Source organism: Phaethon lepturus, unplaced genomic scaffold (genome assembly GCF_000687285.1).
Source record: "Phaethon lepturus isolate BGI_N335 unplaced genomic scaffold, ASM68728v1 scaffold14566, whole genome shotgun sequence".
Lineage (NCBI taxonomy): Eukaryota > Metazoa > Chordata > Aves > Phaethontiformes > Phaethontidae > Phaethon > Phaethon lepturus.
Window position 1 is genome coordinate 21197 of NW_010544420.1, and position 20429 is coordinate 41625.

At 40.0% G+C, this 20429-nt stretch overlaps 1 protein-coding gene across 1 annotated transcript in view; it reads left to right on the plus strand.

Moving 5' to 3' along the window:
* Positions 1-20429, plus strand: part of LOC104622030 (hemicentin-1-like) — a gene marked incomplete at its 5' end in the record, with an annotated part of 153062 nt that overhangs the window by 18781 nt on the left and 113852 nt on the right. Inside the window, 8 exon segments of the mRNA XM_010288684.1 lie at positions 569-844; positions 12630-12771; positions 13194-13321; positions 14068-14181; positions 15391-15549; positions 16291-16485; positions 17512-17610; positions 19086-19213. Coding sequence (XP_010286986.1) covers positions 569-844; positions 12630-12771; positions 13194-13321; positions 14068-14181; positions 15391-15549; positions 16291-16485; positions 17512-17610; positions 19086-19213 — 1241 coding nt within the window.

Below are 20429 nucleotides of genomic sequence, written 5' to 3' on the forward strand. Positions count from 1 at the left end.
GCCCTCATTGTGAAAGCAGCTGTTGACTTGGTTTCATTGTTGCTAGAAGACCTTGCTAGTAACATGTCCTTTTTATATAAAGCCTGTAAAAATTTAGTGCGTAGCTCAGATTCCACCATGTGTGATCATACCTCAGCCAGAGATCAGTCTCTGAGACCTGGTGGTGGCCCTGTCTCTTCCTTCTTGTTGATGCAGCGCTCTGGTCTCTTGCTGACTTTGCCCAGTCAAGATGAGTTCAAAAGAACAGTGCTACATCCTCTCTCGTACACGATGTGATCTCTCATCCTACATCATACAATAGTTTTGACCTAAATCAGGTGTGTTCTTGTGATGTAAGCTCCTGTCAGGCGGCTTAGCACCAGGGAATGAGGATGCTGCCCTGGGTTCTGTTTCATGGCTTCAGCAGTGTGAAATTAAACCAAATAGTAACTAAAAAAAATTGTTTTTAATTTTTTTTTTTTACCTCTGGAGTGCACTTAAAGTTATTTATCAAGAATCCACGAATGAAGCAAAGGTTCCCAAATCTTTCTTTTACAATTTTGTTCTTTATTCTGTTCTTTCTATGCAGAGCCTCCACCTGTGATTCAGGTTCCTAATAATGTCACGGTTGTCCCTGGTGAAGGAGCCATCTTGACCTGCCTAACTTTAAGCACAGTGCGTTACAATCTCACCTGGCAGAGAAATGGCAGGGATGTGAGGCTCAAGGAGCCTCTGCGAATAAGGATGATGAGCAACCTGTCTTTAGAGGTGAAGACTGTAAAGCTCACGGATGCTGGCAAGTACAACTGCATCGCTTCTAATGAGGGTGGATCTACCACAGCATCAGTCTTCCTTACGGTGCAAGGTAACGAGGAAACTGTGTGTTAAACTTACCCTGTCCTGGTTTATATTTTCTCTATCTTGAGCTGTCTCTCTTAGTAAATTTTGTTTTGTTTTGTTTTTTTTTATGCCTGTTGATAAAACCGTATGGAGACTGACAGAACATTATGCAGTTCTTCTCTGTTTTAAAATGGCTATGGGAGTCGCCAAACAGCCCTAGAGCTCTTTTTGCAAGACTGCCTTGTGCTGTGTGTCTCTGAGCCATGGTTTGATCCTCCTCCTACAAATGCCAGTTTGACTGCTGTGCAAGTGAACGGAGCCTGAGGTAGTTCTGTTGTTAGTGTCCACTAAAGAGTAGAGCACAGACATACCAGCATGCACGCACCACTCCCTGGTGTTTGTAGCCAACCTCTACTTTGAGAAAACTTACAGGCTGACTATGTGGATTATCTTTATTTTTTTTTTCTCAGTGAAACTATAGCTATAATTATATATGTGTACCTACATTGGTAAAGGTTTCTGTGTTCATCTGGATTATTTTGTATCTCTTTATAACAGAATAGTACTTCTAAGTTTTTCTGTGTATTATGTTATTGTATCTGTTTTATAGTGCCAAGCTAAGAACTAATTGCAGTTTTATCAAGGACTAAATTTTATGAAGACAAGGACCTTAAAAATATGTCCAAACTGAAAAAGACAGCATGGGTGAGACCAAACAAGGTCTAGATCTGTGCTGTTGCTTCATACCAAGAACAAATTTTTAAAAAGTATGTATAAATTCAGTAATTTGTCTTGGAGCTAATCCTTTTAAAATTTGAAAGTACTGCAGATTTCTCTTTGTTTGCCTTGGTCATGTGGAGGTTTGAGCCTTTGGTTCCTAGCTGCCTGTCTGTTGGCAAGAAGAGACACAACTCAAAATGTTATAAAAAAAACAACTATTCTGTCTGCTTGTAGGTGATGCTGACAGCATTTCTGCTTGCTGATTCTGTGCAGAGTGGGTAGCTTCATTAACGTTGCTGCTCTAATTCTAGTACTTTGTGAACTGATGGAAAACTTAGAATTATGGAGAAAAGAAATTCAATGGAATTGCCTGCCTTAAGGTGCACCAGAACAGAGAAAGGTGAAAAGTGGAGTTGTAACGCTTACTCTAATGGGATGTAGTTTTTCTTGTAGGAAGAGCATACTGGTTTACCAAGGTGGAATAAGTAGGCGTGCAATCACTTATGTAGGACCTATTACAAAATACAGCAGAATAAAGTGTTTCATCATTGATCTATTTGAATTAGCCTTAGATGGCTACAGTAAAGTTATCACTGTTAAGTTTCTAGCAAAGCTGAAAAAAAGCTATGAAAAAGCTCAACCTCCGTATGTTTGGAAAACCTAGTTTTAAATTCTATAGGATTTTTCCATCCAGACAATCATTTAAGCATGTCAAAGGCAGCAAGAGAAGAGCCCCCCTCCCTCGCTCATCCCTTCCTGGGATTTAGATTTTCCTCTCTAATGTCTGCAGACCAGCTGGGAGCTTTAACACAATGACCAAATTACTTCTGGCAGTTTTTTATAGTAAAGCTTAAGAAGTTTACTGCTGCCACAGCAGAATATTGAGTTTCTAAATCACTTATATGTGTAGAATGATTATATCAAATAGTTGGGAATTACGTTTTGGCTGGTACTGGTATTGCTAACAGCTTTAAAATGTATCTGAGATAACCCTCTTGGACAGTTTAGACAGGCTTACTTAAGAGTTTGAGTTGTGTTTTCTTTCATTTCTGATGAAAGATGCTTAGAACAGAATAAATATGTAGGAAACACTAAGCTGCAGGAGTGTCTGCCTCTTTGTTGGAAAAAGTAACCTACTGCCAAACTTTTGAGATGCTGAATGGTATCAGGATGGTTGTATGCGCTATTATTTATGATCATTTTAGTTTGCTTGGACAAAAAGATTTCTATCAGCTTTCTGGAGGTGCTGCTCTGGTGTGTGATTGTCATGTACAGCCTGCAGTGCTTGATGGGGTCTAGAATAGTATTCAAAAGAACAGTTTATGTTTGGCAGCAAAAGAGTAAAGGGTGGCTATATGTAGGAAGCAAAAGCTTTATAGGGTTGTCATAATTAACTGTCTGAAGAAGGAAATTTGAAGTCTTGTTAATAGATTGAGATGGGTTCATGTTTTCTGTAGTTGCAAGTAATTCAGAATGTCAAATTAAATTAATATTGAAAGCCCTTTATGATGATGATGACAGTTCCATATAGATCTCTGACTTTTGGATCATAAGAGATTGCCACTGCTTTCATCCCCATTTTCTTTCTGGAGTGGGAGTTAAGGCAGAGAACAAATGTTGGTAGCTCTAAAAATAACCCAGCATCTGCTTTACATGCTTAAGTGGATTGTAGTAAACCCTTGTTTTGAAATCTTTCGGTTGGATGCTGCTGTTTCTGAAAGAGAACATTTTTGTGGCAGCAGCTGTACAAATACAGACTGAAATCTTGAGCGAGAGTTGACTTTTTTCCCCAGTTGCGTGTTGAGTGTTGAAGAACATACTATACTAAGTCACTAATTGTTCCACACTAGTACTGAGCACAGCTAGACGAAGATCCCGTTTACAACTTGCGCTTATTTGTGGATCGGCGGTATTCTTCTCAGCGTAGTCTGAAAGGTCACCAAATGCAGTTTTATAAATTTCAAGGAGCATAAGCTCTTGAGCCTTCTAGGAGTGTATTGGTGCTTATTGAGTGCTATGACTGACTTTTAAAGTCCACGCTCATCTTTGGGTGTTGTTAAAAGGTGGCTACAGAGCGTGAATTGCTCAAATCCTCCCAGCAGATGGGTCTTGCGTGAAAACATAAATGAATTTGTAAGGGCATTCACTACTTTTTCAGATGCTTCATGTAACTTATCAGAAACCTGGAGGAGCATATTGCAGCCATGTGAGGCTAGAGAATGGCCAGGAGTGTGAAACACTGATCCTATCAACTTCTCAGTGATACATTTATCACTGATGAGCGAAATTCCATGAGCATGTAAACTTTTTCTTTCCAACTTGCACAGCCAGTCTTGTAGGCAAAATATTAGTTTGCTGTATGCCGTATTAATTCAACCTGACAAAAAAGCATGTTTTGGTAGCTTGATGTTTAGTTCTTGATGTTTTCATATACATAAGTAATACTGATTTGGGGGGCGGATTTTGAGGAATTTAGGCTTTTTTTTTTTTTTTTAGTTGAAACAGTGTGCATGCTGAAGAGATTGATTTGTGGTGGGGTTTTGTTTCCTTACCCTTCCAAGAATTTCAAATACACAATTAAAACTCAGATCCCTGAAATTTGGGCAATGCTAAATGTGATTTTTGTGGTAGTCTTGGTTTCCCATGTTTTCTGGTGTAAGAGTAGACATTGAAGCACTTTGTTCAATGATTGCAACTGTCTTTTGCCTCTACAACACATACAGTATGTAGAAACTTTTACGGCTTTTGCTTGTGTTTATGTTGGCAATTAGTACAGATGCTTGAGTGTAGTAATCTCAGCATATGATGAATTCCAGCAGTAGACCAATAAGTGAGGCAACACTGAACATTTGTCTTATTGGGAGCCATCTCTAAGGTAATCAAGAGCCAGCTGCTGTGCCTTGAGCTCATGGATGAACAGCACGCAGGTCAGTGTACTATTCTGACGTATTTCTTTTTGTGAATGTACAGGTAGAATAAAGTCATACATGCTGTAGTTACTCTCCATAGCATGGTGGGTTTCCTTTACCTGCTTATTTGCTGAACATTTAAAAACGTGTAAATGCCTGTCTGCTATCACCATCATACCTGAAAGGCATTTTTAGCATCTGCTTACAAGTAGCACAGTTAAATAATTCAGAGTGATCTGTGCTAGCAGCTAAGTGCTAGAAGCACCTAAGTGGCACCTGCAAGAAAAAAACCATACATATCATGGTTCCACTTGTCCACATAAGAAATAAAGCGTTTGTTTGACTTTGGGCATTGAAGAATTGTCCTTGCTGTAGTAAGTCTAAGTGATCTTTTGTCAAGCCAACATGTGACAAGAGTACTGTCCTACTGTATGAACGGAGTCAACTACGTCAGACGTGCAGTGGGGGAAAGCAGGACCTGTTATTCTGAGAAGATACAAGTGTGCTGTCTGCTGTAGGGAACTGATGTGCACACTTACTAGCCAACTAGTAGCTTGAAATCCAGGTTGAAAAAAAAATTGCCCAAGAGACAATGTATGTGACTTGGCTCAATCAAAGCAATGGTAATACTTGGGTACATCCCAACAAGGAGCAGAAACCAGAACGGAATGAACACAACAGGACCTTCAGCGTGAATGTGCTTATATCTGGAATAATTCCAGGGAGGAGACTGCCTAGATGGACAGTCTCAAAAAGTAAATCAGCTGCTTGGCAAAACCCAGTGCTTTGTTCCTCTGCTCTTTTCTCCGAAAAGAGATAATACAGAAATAAACAGCTTACTGTGTAACTGATAGTGTGCATATCATTCACTTAGGTACGTGGATACGCACTGTAATAATGGGCAAGGAGAGATGTGTTATACTGCACTGAGCTCTTTAAACATGGAGAAAACAAAGGGAATAAAATTGAAGCATTACTATTTACTTGCTATTTCAAATTTAGAAAGTCAATTGAATGCAAGGTGTCTGTCCTGAAGAATGAAAAGCAGTTTAGTGCCTTCTGGGCTTCTTTCTAGGCTGTTACTTGGGACTGTCTGAGAAGATGAGCTGGTATTTCTTCCTGGCTGCATATTTTAAAGTTATCATTGTGGCATTTCCACCCCTGTTAGAGCAGGAAGTAAAACGGTTGAACTCTCAACAACGTTCTTTGATGTGAAAGTCAGTATTCTTTGAAAGAAAGCTACTGAATCAATACCTGTCAGTCTGCTAGGTGCTAATTATCATTCACAGCAGGGTCAATGATAGTCATTAAGCTGTTTTTCAGAAACTAGCCTCTTGCACAGGAAATGCAGGTTAGCAGAACTCCTGAGCAGCCTCTCTGGAGTTCTCTGCCACTCAAGAAAATTAATGAGCATTCCCAAGTTCATTTGCCTTCTCCACACAGCCGCCATTCATAAGAGGTTCTTTTCTATGTTTGGTGAAAGGGAACTGATGGGGGAAAAAACTGTTTGTGGTGTTAGACCAATCACTCTTACAGCCTGAGTTCATCAGTTGGTCTGAACTTACTGTTCGGGAGGGTTCTTTTCATAATATTCCCTGGGTGAGATCCTCTACAAATCAGTACAAAAGCAGGACAAACAAAGCTCTCTCATCAGATAGAAATCTCTTTACATTTTCTGTGTCTTTTAGATCGTTTGTCACAAATTCAACTAAGTGAGTGATGCTTAAGCTTAATTTTATAGTGTTTTATAGTATTCAGATTATGCATCATAGGAAGAGTTCTTACTGCAAATAATCTAAGTCTGAACTTGGTGAAAGATAAAAAATTAGGGTATTAAATAAAACAGGAAATTACTCCTGCATCTCAATTTCTGTCATTTCATTTGCTTTCTTGCTGCTTTATCACTTTATCACAGAAAATGTAGGCCTTCAGAAGAATTTCTAAGGGGAGTTTTGGAGGAGTGGAGCCATAATGTAAAATCAGAAATCAGTACTTATAAATGTCTTCTGACCTACCCTAACCCCTGGTTCAAGGCAATATACCATGTGGATCTCTTGGAAACTAGCTTCCTGCACAGGATGTGTGATCTCTGTTACTGCAACAGTTAATAAAAGGCACAAGGAAATCATTAGTTAAACTATTAAGTATTGTAGCTGTAAGAAAGGTGTTGGATTGGCAGCCCTTCCAGGAGGGCTGTGTGCACTCCCCGGTACTGCACAGGAGCATTAACAAGTTCTGTTTGCATCTCAGTAAAGTGACCCCTCTCTGTCGCATGAAAATGGGCACGCATCCCCCAAGAAGAACCCACTAAGCTCCAGAGGTCGAAGCCCCTGTCTCACTTTCTGTAAAGTACTGGTTTTCCAAGATGGTGTTTCTTAATCTGCAGCATGTTGGCGCTGGCTCTGCTGGAGCAGGAAGCCTGAGATTTTAGTTTTCTTTTCTAAAAGTGTTCATCAAGTGGTTTTTTCTGAGTCTGCCAACTTCTAGGGCTGAGTACAGCCCTGGGACAGAGACATGAGGTGGCAGGAACCCATTTCCTTTCCTTCTACAGGTCTTTCTCCTGCAGGGATGGCGGCGTGGTGTCAGACACTTTCTTTCTGGCCTCTTGTTCACAGCTGGTGAATACTTACACACTTAATTTTTTCTGATGGAGTCTGCATAAGGCCAGTGAATGCCAAGTTGCAGTGGAGCGCAGGGAGGTTGTGAAAAACAACTTTGGTGAGAAGACTCTGGCTGTAGCGCGTATCCGCATGTCTCTTGGACGGTAGTTCCTTTGGCCGCAGAGGGAGAAGGGGTGATCCTTCCCCTGCTGTCTCTGAGTGCTGGGCAGGCGCTGCGTGGTGTATCACGGCAGATCAACTTGTTCTCTCCTGCGCTAGCCAAGAGTGCTCTTGGCGTCGGTGGAAGCGCAGCTTACGCGTACTCCCTGGCTGAACAACAACGGATCCCAATACTGCTCCCCGTCTCGCTCCATAGAAGTTAAATTTGGGCTTGGAAGCGTCGTGGAGAGTCTCGCAGAAGCAACCACGAATGCGGCTGCTGCGTGTCTTTTACCTGCGCTTTTCCAGTTACGGACGCAGCCGTTCCCGCAGCTTGTTGTGCGGCGGCGCCTTGGCGGCGTGCGGGGGCGAGGGATGGCCCGGCAGCACGCCCTGCGCTCCTGCAGGGTTGGGGTGGGCTGTGGAGGAGATCGCTGGGGGCTTGGTGGCTAAGCGAGACGGCTGGCAAGCGAGTGAAGCAAGATAGTGATGTCCAAAGAGAATGTTCCTTTTTAATTAGGTTCACTTGGTTGATACCAAAAGTACAGATGAATGTGCCTGGCCGATCAATGCTGAAGGCTAATTTTTGTTTATCCCTGTTGAATGTTTTGATCTTTATTTATGCTGTAACAAATCCATTCTCAGCTTGCTATTCAAACAGAAGCCTTTGTCGGCTTTTCCGTTTATGTGCAATTTTTCTTCTACACATCTTTCATTTGGCCTGTGAACAAAAGTATAAAATTGAATATTAATTCTAATGTGTGTTGGTAAAACATGATTTAAACTTAATAGAAATCAGATGAACGGAGAGGATTCCTTTTGCAAGTGTAGTGACAGGTTATGTGTATTTGTCTTATTTCATAACATACGATATCATGTGAATTCCGTGCCTGCTCTGACATCAAAGTGGAAATCCACTGTCTGGGAGGAATTCTTCAGTATCTGTGTAACCCCAGTCTCACTGCCATATGTTAACAGCTATCATAATAGTAACATTGGAAATTTCCCCCCCCCCACGCCTTCTCAGTATGCACTCCTTGATGCTAACATAACGTAACTTTTTAGACAGTTTGAGCTTAAAGCCATTCACTTCCATTTATATGTTTCCACGTGGAAAAACTAAGGCATATCCATGGAAGTCACAGGAAGACAAGAATTTGTAGACATCACTGTGGTCACGCACAACTTTGGCCTGAAGAAAATTAATTTTTCACACCAACACTGCAGTTCCTGCATTACTAAAAGTAGGGCTTTGTGGTAAGCACCCGCTCTTGCAGTATCTGGGTGGTTAGAAGCCCAGGGAGGGCAATTCAGACCCTTTTAATTGATGCTAACAAGAAAGGTTTGTAACTATAGAGAACTGCTAGTGAGCAGACTGGACACAGGGATGGGGCTCCATCTGTTCTCTGCCAGTATCTGTGTGTATGTGGGAAGTTCTGGATATTTCCTGTAAGGTCTGGAGGAAGTGAAATTTTGCCAAAATGAAATCCTTGTAAAAATTTGCAGCAAGCATGTACCTACTGCTGCAGTGGTTGTGTGCTTACATGGTGGTTTTTTAAAATCTGAATACATTTAAATATCTAGGGTTTTTTTTTTTTTAAATCTAGATATATTTTGTTCTTATTGAGCCTTGTTACTGCCTTACTTGTCAGGTGAATAGGTTGGATCACTCAGTTTTCCAAGAATGCTCTTAGTGTAAAAGGCAAGAAAGAATCTTGAGGGTGCTGCACAAAAATTTGGTACTTTATGAGTAATAGTTCAGTCAAATATCATCTGCAATGTGGCTTTTGGGGAAAAGTTTCTGTTAAGAAAGAGAAAAAAGCATGCAGAAAGTAGTGAAAAAACATTGGCAAAAAGTGGTTTTTACTCATAAAGGGTGATGATAGAGTTTTTATATTGTATGAAATAAAAATTTGGCATTTGCTGTCCCTTTTTGATGCTAAGTTTAACTGCTTCACATGGTTTTAATGGTTTTTAGGGCCAAGGATGGTTACAAGTGGGAATGCTTTGGACCTTGAAATCTTCAGACCAACCTTCTTTCTCTTAAGAAGCTTTATGCATGATCTATGTTGTTTCAAAGGTTTTATTCTACAGCCTTGAGTGGGACTGGCACTGCAAGGAGCTTGTGCTTCTCCTGCCCATGTACAAATAGTCTCCCCTAGACGAAGAACAAAGCAAAAGAAATCAAATTGACCTGTCATAAGAAACGTCGCTCTGCATGCCTGCCTGTTGCTGGCCTTTGAGCAAGAAAGCAAGATGGTTAATTAGTGGCAAATGTGGCCTCGCTGACTCTAGCTGGTAGCTTGAGTATTACAGCTGTGTATATTGACTTTTTTCAATTAATTTCATTGGTTATGTGTTAAATACAAATATTTCTTCCATTTGCTGCTCACCTGATGATATCATTGTGTGAAAATAACTGCACGGGCAGTGGTCTGTTGCCAAAGCATGGTGTGTAATTGTCATATGAGACAGTTTTCTAATATCGACACGAGAGGAGACCTTCCTGAAGTCTGGAGCATGCAGAATATCTCCCACTGTCTCTTGGCAGGGTTTAAAACAAAATAAAAATAGCTGAGAAAGCTGTGCACATCATGAATCACTTGAGGACAGTTCTGTAACTTGCATCCATTTCTTGCCTCTCCCTACCCCCTCGTATCTGGATTTAATCCTGGTACTTCTGGAATTAGGGCTCTGCCTGCCTCTGGTGCCCTTCCCCTGGGAGCTCAGAGCTTTCAGAGCTGTCATGAAACATGGGAGGGGCTTTTCAAGACCCTGCAGTTATTTATTAAATCTACTCTACAAATGAAAAACTTAATGAACTGGGGGAAGGTTAACGGACACATATTTAAGGAGGGAAACGATAAGGCCTTATATGCATCTGTGTTTACAGTTTTGCAACTGTGTGCAAATTATAGTTGCTGTCTATTATTTAATTTATTCCTTGTCTTTGGCAGTATAGCTGCGTGGTTTTGCACATACTGTTACTTGCAGATCTCGGGCTCCTTTACATGCTTGTGCGTCTAGTTAATGACTGAAAACAGAGTCGTCAAGTCCTGGCAACAATAGTTCCGCTCCCCCCAGCACCAGGTGCCATACTACATCAAAAAGCCTTCCTCAAGACAGCAATTACGTTTTTCTTTGAAAGAGGGGCTGTATGTGCTTCATAGGGGCATGCAGATAAGTTTGCATGAAACACTAACAGCTGTGAATTATTCATGAAACTCAAACACAAAACATAGTGCAAATATTTTAAATGAAAGTATACCAAAAAAAAAAAGTTAAATCAAAGTTATGTCCATGACTTCCATGCTGACGTTGCTACTAATTATGTTTCAAAATTAGTATTTTCCTTGGGAACCTTGCTCTCCTATTCAAGATGTATTACAAGACAAATCATTCTGTAGCAACTGTGACTGTGGCAGACAATAAAGCGTCTCGTATCCATGGGACAGTCATTTCTCCCCTGCCGTGTAGCTGTGGCATGTTGTCATTAGTCCGTATTACCAATACGGCTGGACCTGCAGAGGCACAGGCACCTTGTTAAAGTCAGCAGTGTAACTTGGTTGATAATATGTATAGACTGGCTGAGCTGTATTTCCCGAACCTATGCTACTCTTGATAAACTCTTCCACATAAAAGGTGAAGACATCTCCTGCTCTTCTTATCTGTGCTGCTAATTTGATATTTAAGCATTTGAAAACTGTTTAATTTCTCATTATCTCATTTTCCATTGGTCACAAATCCCCTCTCATTAAGTGTGCTGAGATTTTTGGGGAGGAAGATTGTTTTCCCCACCGTGTTTCTGCCCTGCGAGGAGGCAGAACCTGCCTCAGTCCTTTCCTAGAAGCACTGTAATCTTCTGCAGGAAAATTCTTCTTCCAGAAGAATTTCTGTGGAAACTGTGGTTTTTAGTTAGCGGCTTTTTAAATAAATGGTATTACTACACAGAACTTAGACTATAATCTTCTTCCCCGCAATGATAATGAAAAGAGCATGGTATTAATTCTTCCAGAAAGGCATTTGTAGTAGCACTCTGAGTTGTTGCTGTTTGCGTTATGACAGACTGAGCTAGGCAGATGTTCACCTGGAAGCTGCATAGCGTCACACCTTCATCTTGTCCTTGACGGCTTATGTCATGCGTAAATAGAATGTGAGTAAGAGCCAGTAGGCACATTTTTCCTTAGCAGCCTCAAAAACATGTCAGTCGTCTGAGGCCATAGGCTGGGGGAAATTCTGCTGAAGGTAATAAAAAAGAGCTATGTGGAGCAGCCCGAGATTCAAGGTGTCTCTGTTAGATGTGTTTAGCCTCTTGGACTCTCCCGAAAGGGAGAGTTAGGCTTAGACTTTTCATTCTATGGAACCCATTGGCGCAGGCAGCGTGTGATCCGCCAACAGCAAAGCTCCGAGGATGAAGGTTGATGCTACTGATCTAATAGTAGCCAGTTTCATGCCGTAACGAAGATAAAGTAGCAGCAGTTAGTACTACAAGTTGCTCTGTTTTTGTCCATTGAGTGATGTGGATCTTTTTCTTGCAACTATAAGTTAGACACAGATCATAGGTACCATAGAAGAAAATGTCAGTTGCTGCAGTGAATTGTTTTGGCGGTCTGTTTTACTGAGGAAGTCTGTCTAGGGATGCAAGTGAATGCATTCTGTGAAGCTCAACAGTCTCTCTTCTTGAGAAAATGCAGCTGAAATAAATCCGTGATATTCGTTGGCATTGTTAACATGCTGATTCAGTTGTCTTTGGCATGGTTTTGCTGTTAACTTCTTTCTGTGTGTGTGCATGTAGGTCATGACTTTTATTTTCATCGCTCAGGTTATATCCTTACTGTTGACCTGCCAGAAGGCTTGTGCTCATTGGTTTCATTTTCAGGAGTCCGCACAAATTTGATTCAAATTTCTCAACATCGTCTCTGTTGCCGCTTTGAGTTTTAAGCGTGCATTAAAAGTTCTAAGTTAATTATTACTTAATTATTATGTTCAAGTTGAATCCATGCAAAACCACTAATGCTCTCATAGTTTCTATTCAAAATGATGACCTGGCCCAACTTATTTCAGCCTGGCTTTGTCACCTTGATGGATCACGTTGGTGAACTTTGCTTGGTGCTGGCAGCTCTTTGTCAGAATTGGTGCTTGCATTTGGGAGCTCCAAATCCTGCATCTCAGAACAAAGCAAACTGTGTAGGCATGTGAATAAATTTGGTCTCTGCACCCTGAATCCTGACTTTCTAACTTTTACAAAGGTGCGTATGTAGACTGTGCTAGAGGAAGCGAGGAAACAAGTGGGCTCTGACCTTTATTAGTGCTGTTTTCTCACTATAGAGCTGTTTGGAAATGGGAATAAAGTGATGATTATAATCTGTAAGTGTTTTCTCAATGGATATTTTTAATTGCTGTTTTTAATTTCTTTCACTAGAACCACCTAGGGTTGTCATTTCACCTAAGAATCAGACTTTTACAGAAGGCTCTGAAGTGTCTATCAGGTGTTCTGCAACAGGTTATCCAAAGCCAACAGTAGTGTGGACACACAACGATATGTTTATTATTGGTTCAAGCAGGTAGGGGTTATAGCTTTCTCTATTTATTTTTGTTTTTTTTTCCTATGTGAGAAAGCAGTTTTGAAGAATGCCAAAATATTCTGAGTATTTCTTCCACAGAAGCCTGTGAATTTTGGAAATAATACCTCAACCTTTGCCTTTATAACTCTTTAATTTCAATTTCCTTCTCTCTAAAATAAAAATACTTCACTTCTTCAGAAGGCTTTTTACAAGATTAGTTTAAAGGCTTTTCACAAAATACATTGGTATTCTCTGGTAGATATAACAACACTAGTATTGTTGTTTATTATGAGAAAAAAACAGCAATACCTGTTCATAAACCATCTGCTGATGCTGCTGCTGTTGCTGCTTGGAGTGTGGATGTAGCAGTTATTCTCTTTTCTTTAACTAATCATTCTGGTTGGTCCCCTGTGTGTTCCCAGGTATAGACTGACCCCAGAAGGCACCCTAAGCATAAGAAAGGCAGTTCCAAAAGATGCAGGAATTTATGGTTGCTTGGCAAGTAACTCGGCTGGGACGGAGAAAGAGACATCCACCCTTACATACATCAGTAAGTAAAAGAAACAATATAGCAAAATTAAAAAAGCAAACTACTATATCACCAAGGAAGAACTGCTAAAATTAGTAGAAGCATGCAGAACATACTGTTAGAAATTTAAAAAAAAAAGCTCAGAAAGGATGTTGAACAGCTCACAAATGTCGTTTTTGTTTTCTGTTCAAATCTGAGTAGTATTGTTAGGTGATATTTGGGACTCAAGGTTTCTTCTTATGCTGTTTTTAAGAAAAAAAAAAACGCAAAACCGACAACCCTAAGATTGGGTATTAAAGGTGGGTAGGCTCGCAAACCTGATTAGGTCTTTGGAGAAGGAATCATGTTTCTGTAAATTCCTGTAGCGTGCTTAGCGCTCTGGAGTCCTAGTCCAAATTGTTTAGTCTAAACACGACATTAATATATTAGTAGCAGACTACTAACATTCTTGATGACCAACATCTCTCCTGGAGCAGGAGAGAGACTGAGTCTTTTTACTTTCTACATGATCAAACTCTTCCAATTCTTTCCTTAAATTCCTGTGTATCCTATGTATGGTCCAGGTGCTCTGGACATTCCAGACTCTACTTTTCCCTGTTTCCCAGTGTTTATCTGTCACCTTACATGATTTTTAAGGCTTTCTGACTTTCAATGCAAATATTCTTTCACATAACAAGAGAAAATTGGAGTATTTCGGGGTTTATGTCTTTAAAATGGTATATGCTTTGGATGAGGAACTTATTTTTTTCTATAATGTTTCTTTTTAGAGGGACCAACACTGACCATAGTTCAAAGTGAAATTCTGGTTGCTCTTGGAGACACGACGATTATGGAGTGCAAAACAACCGGAATCCCACATCCGCAAGTTAAATGGTTTAAAGGTACATTTATTACTTTGTGTTTGATTTATTTACTTTAGCAGTAATATTTAGAACAACTATCCTGAGGTGACCTCGTTTTCTCAAAAGCTTTATGTAGTATTCAACCAGTGACTTGACGTGTGAAATTCTCTAAATCTAGAAGATAAGGCACTTGACTGTGAGAGCATAAATCCTTGCTCTTGTTTAAAGACAATGGATGAACATACTGTAACATAATTAACAAGAAAAAGCAGAGCCTCTTGCCTACTTAAATAACGTTTATTTTTTTGTCAGAAAATGTTTAGCTATATGCTACAAAAAAATCACAAAACATTTTTCTATTTTTCCCATGGAGTGTTTGCTCAAATTCCTTTGCAACGTCTAGGGAATTTTATTTGTTCCTTCTGAATCCCAGAGGTATCTGCTACAGGTTCTGAAGTAGTGAGGCGGGATGTTGGGTATGACAACTGCAGGAGTTTTCGTAGAGTTAAATGAGAGTCAGAGAATCCCCATGCCTCGAGACTGAACATTTGTTCTCAGAAACAGCAGTTGGTGCCTGTGTGTGGTTGTATAAGCCACCTGCCTGCTGATTTTCTGGAAAACCGGTATTCTTCTTTAGTAGATACTGCCAACAGATAGCTTATCTGGTCCAATCTTTCATCTCTGACAGTGACTGGAGGGGAGCACAAACCCTGTTTTGGTCTGTTTGCAAGTAATTGTCCCTCGAAGAAAGCTACTTCTGCACTCACTGTAGTTAATGGTTGGCTATTTTAAAGCAGGCTTTGATACTCATCCCAAAGAGTACATGTGGGCCAATTCTGAAGGTTACACATCAGTATTGTGGCTCCTGCTGAGCTTTAGAGGTAGCAGAGCTGTTTTCTAGCCTTTGCGGAGTTCCCAACTTGGTACAGAGCTGGCAGATAAGTGGCTGCCACGCGTAGTCTCTAACTTGGGAAGGAGAAATATAGCCTGGCACACTGTCCTAATGCTGATCTCTGTCCAAAGCTACTTGAGTTTGTATTCCCCTTGTGAAACAAATAAATAAAAAGGGATTGTATCTAATATAGTAATGAATTTTTCCACTTAGTTGAGTGGAAGTCAGAGTACTCATCTGCTGAATGAATACAGGCATTTCGTGAACTAATCTCAAACTTAGACATTGTTTTGTTGGAATAATTTTGGTAAATACCCTGTTATGTTTCAGTTACTTTTTTTTCTGTCTGTACTTAGGTGACTTAGAGTTGAGGGCATCAGCATTTCTCATTATTGATACTCATCGAGGTCTTTTGAAGATCCAGGAAACACAAGATCTGGATGCTGGTGACTATACTTGTGTGGCTACCAATGATGCAGGAAGAGCTTCTGGAAAGATAACTCTAGATGTTGGCTGTAAGTAGCTTGCAATCTAGACAGTAATACTCTCATTTCAGTGTTTCTGTATCTGGTCACTGGTGCCTTGGTTATCTGAACCCTTCTTAAAGTATATGTAAGTCTGTGTGTGTGCTTTTTGCTGTTCACTAAGCTGTTTCCTTGTACTAGTTGGACTCCAGCTTTCCTTCACTCTTACTTCTTTTGCAAAGCAGAGAAGTTAAGATGAAGAAGAGAGAGGCAGAGGAGGAAGAAACTTTTCAAACCTCATCCTAGCATAGTTCTCAAGTAGAGAATATATTATACTAACTTAAGTCACTATGTAAGGTTATTGTAACTTAGTCCTTCCTCTCCTCTTTTGCTAATTCTAACTGCTTGTGGCCTGACACACCACGTCTTGTTATAAATGCATGTTCCTCTCAGGCACATACACTTTCTGAAGCAATGAGCAACGCTGTTTGAAGGCGATGGGGAACTTACAATGCTAACACATGAGTGTGCATGTTTGTCTGATGAGGGTGGCTGAACCTTCTTTTTTTTTTTTTGAGATAGTTTAGCCCGTTTCTGAGCTCCCCATTGTAAGTACAGAGCATGTGAGGCTCCTTTTGTAAAGGTGGTGCTAGAGCTGGTAATTTGTTGTTAGAAGAATAATTGTGCATAATGTGACATAAATTTAGGTCATCAACATTGCAAGCAGAATGTTAATGTCATGTAGCAACACCAATTCACTTTCTGTGTGCTCTTCCCCCCCCGCCCCTCCAGCTCCCCCAGTTTTCACGCAGGAACCCAGCAACGAATCCGCTGATATTGGCGCAAATATCACGCTGCCATGCTATGTTCAGGGTTACCCAGAGCCAAAGGTTAAATGGAGGCGGCTAAATGGTGCTTCCCTTTTCTCAAGACCGTTTGCAGTTAGTTCCATCAGTCAACTCAGAACAGGAGCTCTGTCTATTAATGGTAAGTAGGCTAAAATTTTAAAGAAAATATGCCAGAAGGAAATACGACATATGCAATGCATTTAAGTTACTATACTACTTCATAAAATTGTTAACTGTGTAAAAAGACTGGATTTTTATCAGAGATTGTGTTTCTGATACTGACTTCATTGCTGTTGACCTGCAGTTAATTTTCCTCTGAGTTTGTGAATTCAGGTATGTTTCGTCATTGGCTTCACTCTTCTTCATAGAAGTTACAACATCTTCGTTTAAATAAATGTGGGTTATGGTCTCTGTCGGTACTGAGGAGCCATGCGATTTCTTTCCTTTTTGGTTTTTGTTTTGTTTTGGTGGTTTGGTTTTTTTTGTTTGGTTGTTTTTTTTGTTTGTCTGTTTCTAAAGTCATTGTTTTAGACAAGCCCTAACTTGGGCATTAACTGCAAAATTCTGCAAGTGGCTTTGTGATTTTAGTTACCTGGAGCATTTCAGTCACCCATACGCTAACTGATGTTACTCTGTTTTCTTAATTAGCTCTTTTATTCCTTTCTAGACATAATCAGCTTGTGTGAAATACTTCCTCTCTACTGTACATACAGTGCAGTAAATCATGGCTTATGTACTACCGTGTGCCTGTCTGCTCACATGCGGACACATGTTGCTGTACGTAGTAAGCAGTATTCCACAGGAAGTGCGCTACACGGTAGCCTATGTATGTGTGGATATATAGTGTACTGCCATATATTATTTATGCACATTAGTATGTACTATATTAAAGTATATGCAATATATAAAGTGATGAAAAGTATCATATATAGCTATATATAGAGAGAGATATATATCTATATATATGATACATCTCGCGCTTTTTTTACTCAAGTGCTCATATAGTCATTGCTTCTGTACTTGGTGACAGATGGAAAGGAATGATCTGGCCAAAAATGAATATTTGAAACTGAAAGATAAAAGGGTAGGGTACCCACGTATTGCAAACTTCTCGATATCACTTCCGATGCTGCTATCTGATCTCTTTTTTTTCCCTCCCCTCTAGGTTTGTGGGTCAGTGATGAAGGCACTTATATCTGTGAAGCTGAGAACCAGTTTGGAAGGATTCAGTCACGGCCAGCCACGATCACAGTAACTGGACTGGGTAAGACTGGTTAATGGCAGTGACGACAGTGAAAGGAACGGCTGGCAGCATTACAGTACCTGGAATGCTCTGGAGGAGGCAATAGTCAGTGGTGTTTGTACAACAAACAGGATGTCTGTGGGTTATGTATGTACATGGCGATGAATCTATATGCTTTTATCTGTGGCTATGTTTACACATATGTAGTCATCCACACAAACTGAAGCAGAAGACATTTACGTGGAATATTGTTTTTGATTTCAGTGAATTCTGCACGATAGAATGTTGTCTTTTAACTGATTACAATAATATGAATTAGTTTCATCTACACTTGATAACATAGACCTTAAAGAAAGCAATTTATCCTGTCTTCCATTTCTTATTCCTAAGTAAATTTATTAAGGAGTAAAAAATCACAATGATGAATGCTAATGATGGAGTTTCTGCCATTTTAATTCCTCTTTAAAAAAAAAAAAAAAAAGGCAAGCAGCAATGAACTTGCTTGGGTCAGTGTGTTGATATAACTGGATAACTGGGAAGGAATCTTAGTGATCCAAGACGACAGTTAAATGTCTAGCTTTGACAATGGCCTTGCTATTAAGGAGTTGTTTATTATCTCAGTTGGACAATTGGCAATAAAAGATAAAACAGTGCTGTGGAATGTATACATTTGTGGGAGGATAAGAATGGAGTCCATCTGCCATCAAAGAAACCATTTGTTAACTTAAAACATGTGGTGGGAAACTGTAATGCTAGTAGTATTGGATAGACAACATATTTTTACCTATTTGAAAGTGTTATTTAATCCCCATTATTTAAAGTTAGTTTACAAAGGATGTTCACAGGCGTGCTTTCTGTTGGCTCTTCACAGACCATGCAGAATTTTCTGCTGGGATGTTGACCTCTTATTCTAATCCCTTAAAATTTTATGCCCTAAGGAAATTACCATTTATCTTCACCAAACCTCCCACTTTTGCTCTTCGGTATTTTGCTCAAGTGAGGAAAAATAATGTATCAATTTGGTATCCAGGGGAACATGAGTTTTCAGGGAAATGCTGGATTGGGTCCAATTTCAGCTGGACAACGTCTTCCATTTGCTGATATTCCTTAGTCTTAGAATTATTGTATGTGTATTCCTTCAGCTTCCTTTTCTCTCCTGTGCTACCCCACACCTTCATTTGTTTCTTCTCCCCCCTCCCCCTTGCCTGTATCGTTAACATTTCAGATATCAGAACCCTATGTGGTATTTTTTGTTGTGAAATTAAGTATATTGGAACTTTAATGCTGTTTGTTGATGGCTACTTTTTTTTCCTTACCTCCTTTTTTCCTTCCTATTTAAATCATACAGTTGTCATTGTAGAAAATGTTTCTTTTATATATTTTTATAATACCTTGCACAAGGAGACCACTGTCTGATGCTGCTGCAAGTAGCATTAGTGACAGGACTCATACTAAAAATTCCTAATAATTTCTTCTAATTCTTTCTTTTGTTCAAGTTACACCTTTGATTGGAGTAAGTCCAGCCACAGCCAATGTAATTGAGGGGCAGCAGCTCACTTTGCCATGCGTACTGCTGGCTGGAAACCCCATTCCAGACCGGCGGTGGATGAAAAACAGTATGGTGGTAAGACTGTTTTGTTTCCTGTAAGATTTATTGGCAGTGAAAATCTACAACTAACATTTTAAGCCACGATAACAACTTGGTTTAATTTACAAAAGTTGATATACAAATACACTGATAGATTTTATGCTTATAAATAAAGATGCTTCACAAGATTGAACTGGCTGACTGGAAACAAGGCTCCAGTGTCATCAAGGTGGATTACAGCAGACAACCACTACGCCACAGGAGCTGCTGCCTCCTCAGGAGAAGCCATTTGGCTGTATCTGTAAGGCAGTAGCTGCTTCTGAGTCTCTGTCGGTCAGAGTACAGCAATTCCCCTGAGAAATGATAGTTTATTACTGTGCAAAATACGACAGTGGAGGTGACATGTGGCATCCTGACAGTTTATGCCTCACCCTGATCACTGCCCACGTTGGGGAATTTCTAACTTGAGGGGAGATCAGGGAATAGGAGATGGTAGTGGGGGTTGTGGGGGTCTTGAAAAGAATTTGGAACCCAAAGTATTTGTGAATTGCCCTTCTATCTTCTAATTTACTTACTTTCGAAGCGGTTTTATGCATTCTTGTTAGCTCCTGAATTTCAGCCTTAGACTCTGAATGTAGAAGTGCTAGTGGAATATCCCACCACAATGACAAAAGTGTTGGAATATAAACCCTAGTAACTGAAAAGCATTTCTCTTCCCCTATGTTTTAAAAATAAAGATAGCGCAAAATTTCTGTAGACTTAGGTTTTTCTAACATCATGATTTTTAATGTTGCTGATGGGATGAGATAAATCTAGCATCCCTGTACCATATACTCCTTTCATAGTAGCACACTGCGTAGAGCACAAAAGCACATATGTTTTCTTTCCCCTTTGAGAGCGTACCACTGCCAATTTATAACTCCTGCAGACAAGAAGGCAGTGTTGACACACCACACCTAGGTTAGTTGTCTGAGTCAAATTTCATTTCATAGGATTATTAAGGTTGGAAAAGACCTCTAAGATCATCAAGTCCTTTAGTAGTAGCCAAATTACTGACTTTACCATCCCTATGGAGCCCTGCTTTTTATTTTGCCTGCTAATTTCTCCCTAAAGCCCTTTCTCCACAGCTGTAATTAAAAAATTACAGCAAATTTTTAAATTTATTTCACCAAGCAGAACCCTGGCACCACTTGACCCTTCGCTTGCTAGAGTTTTCTGCTCAATTTTTGAATCACTAGGAATCATTGGACTT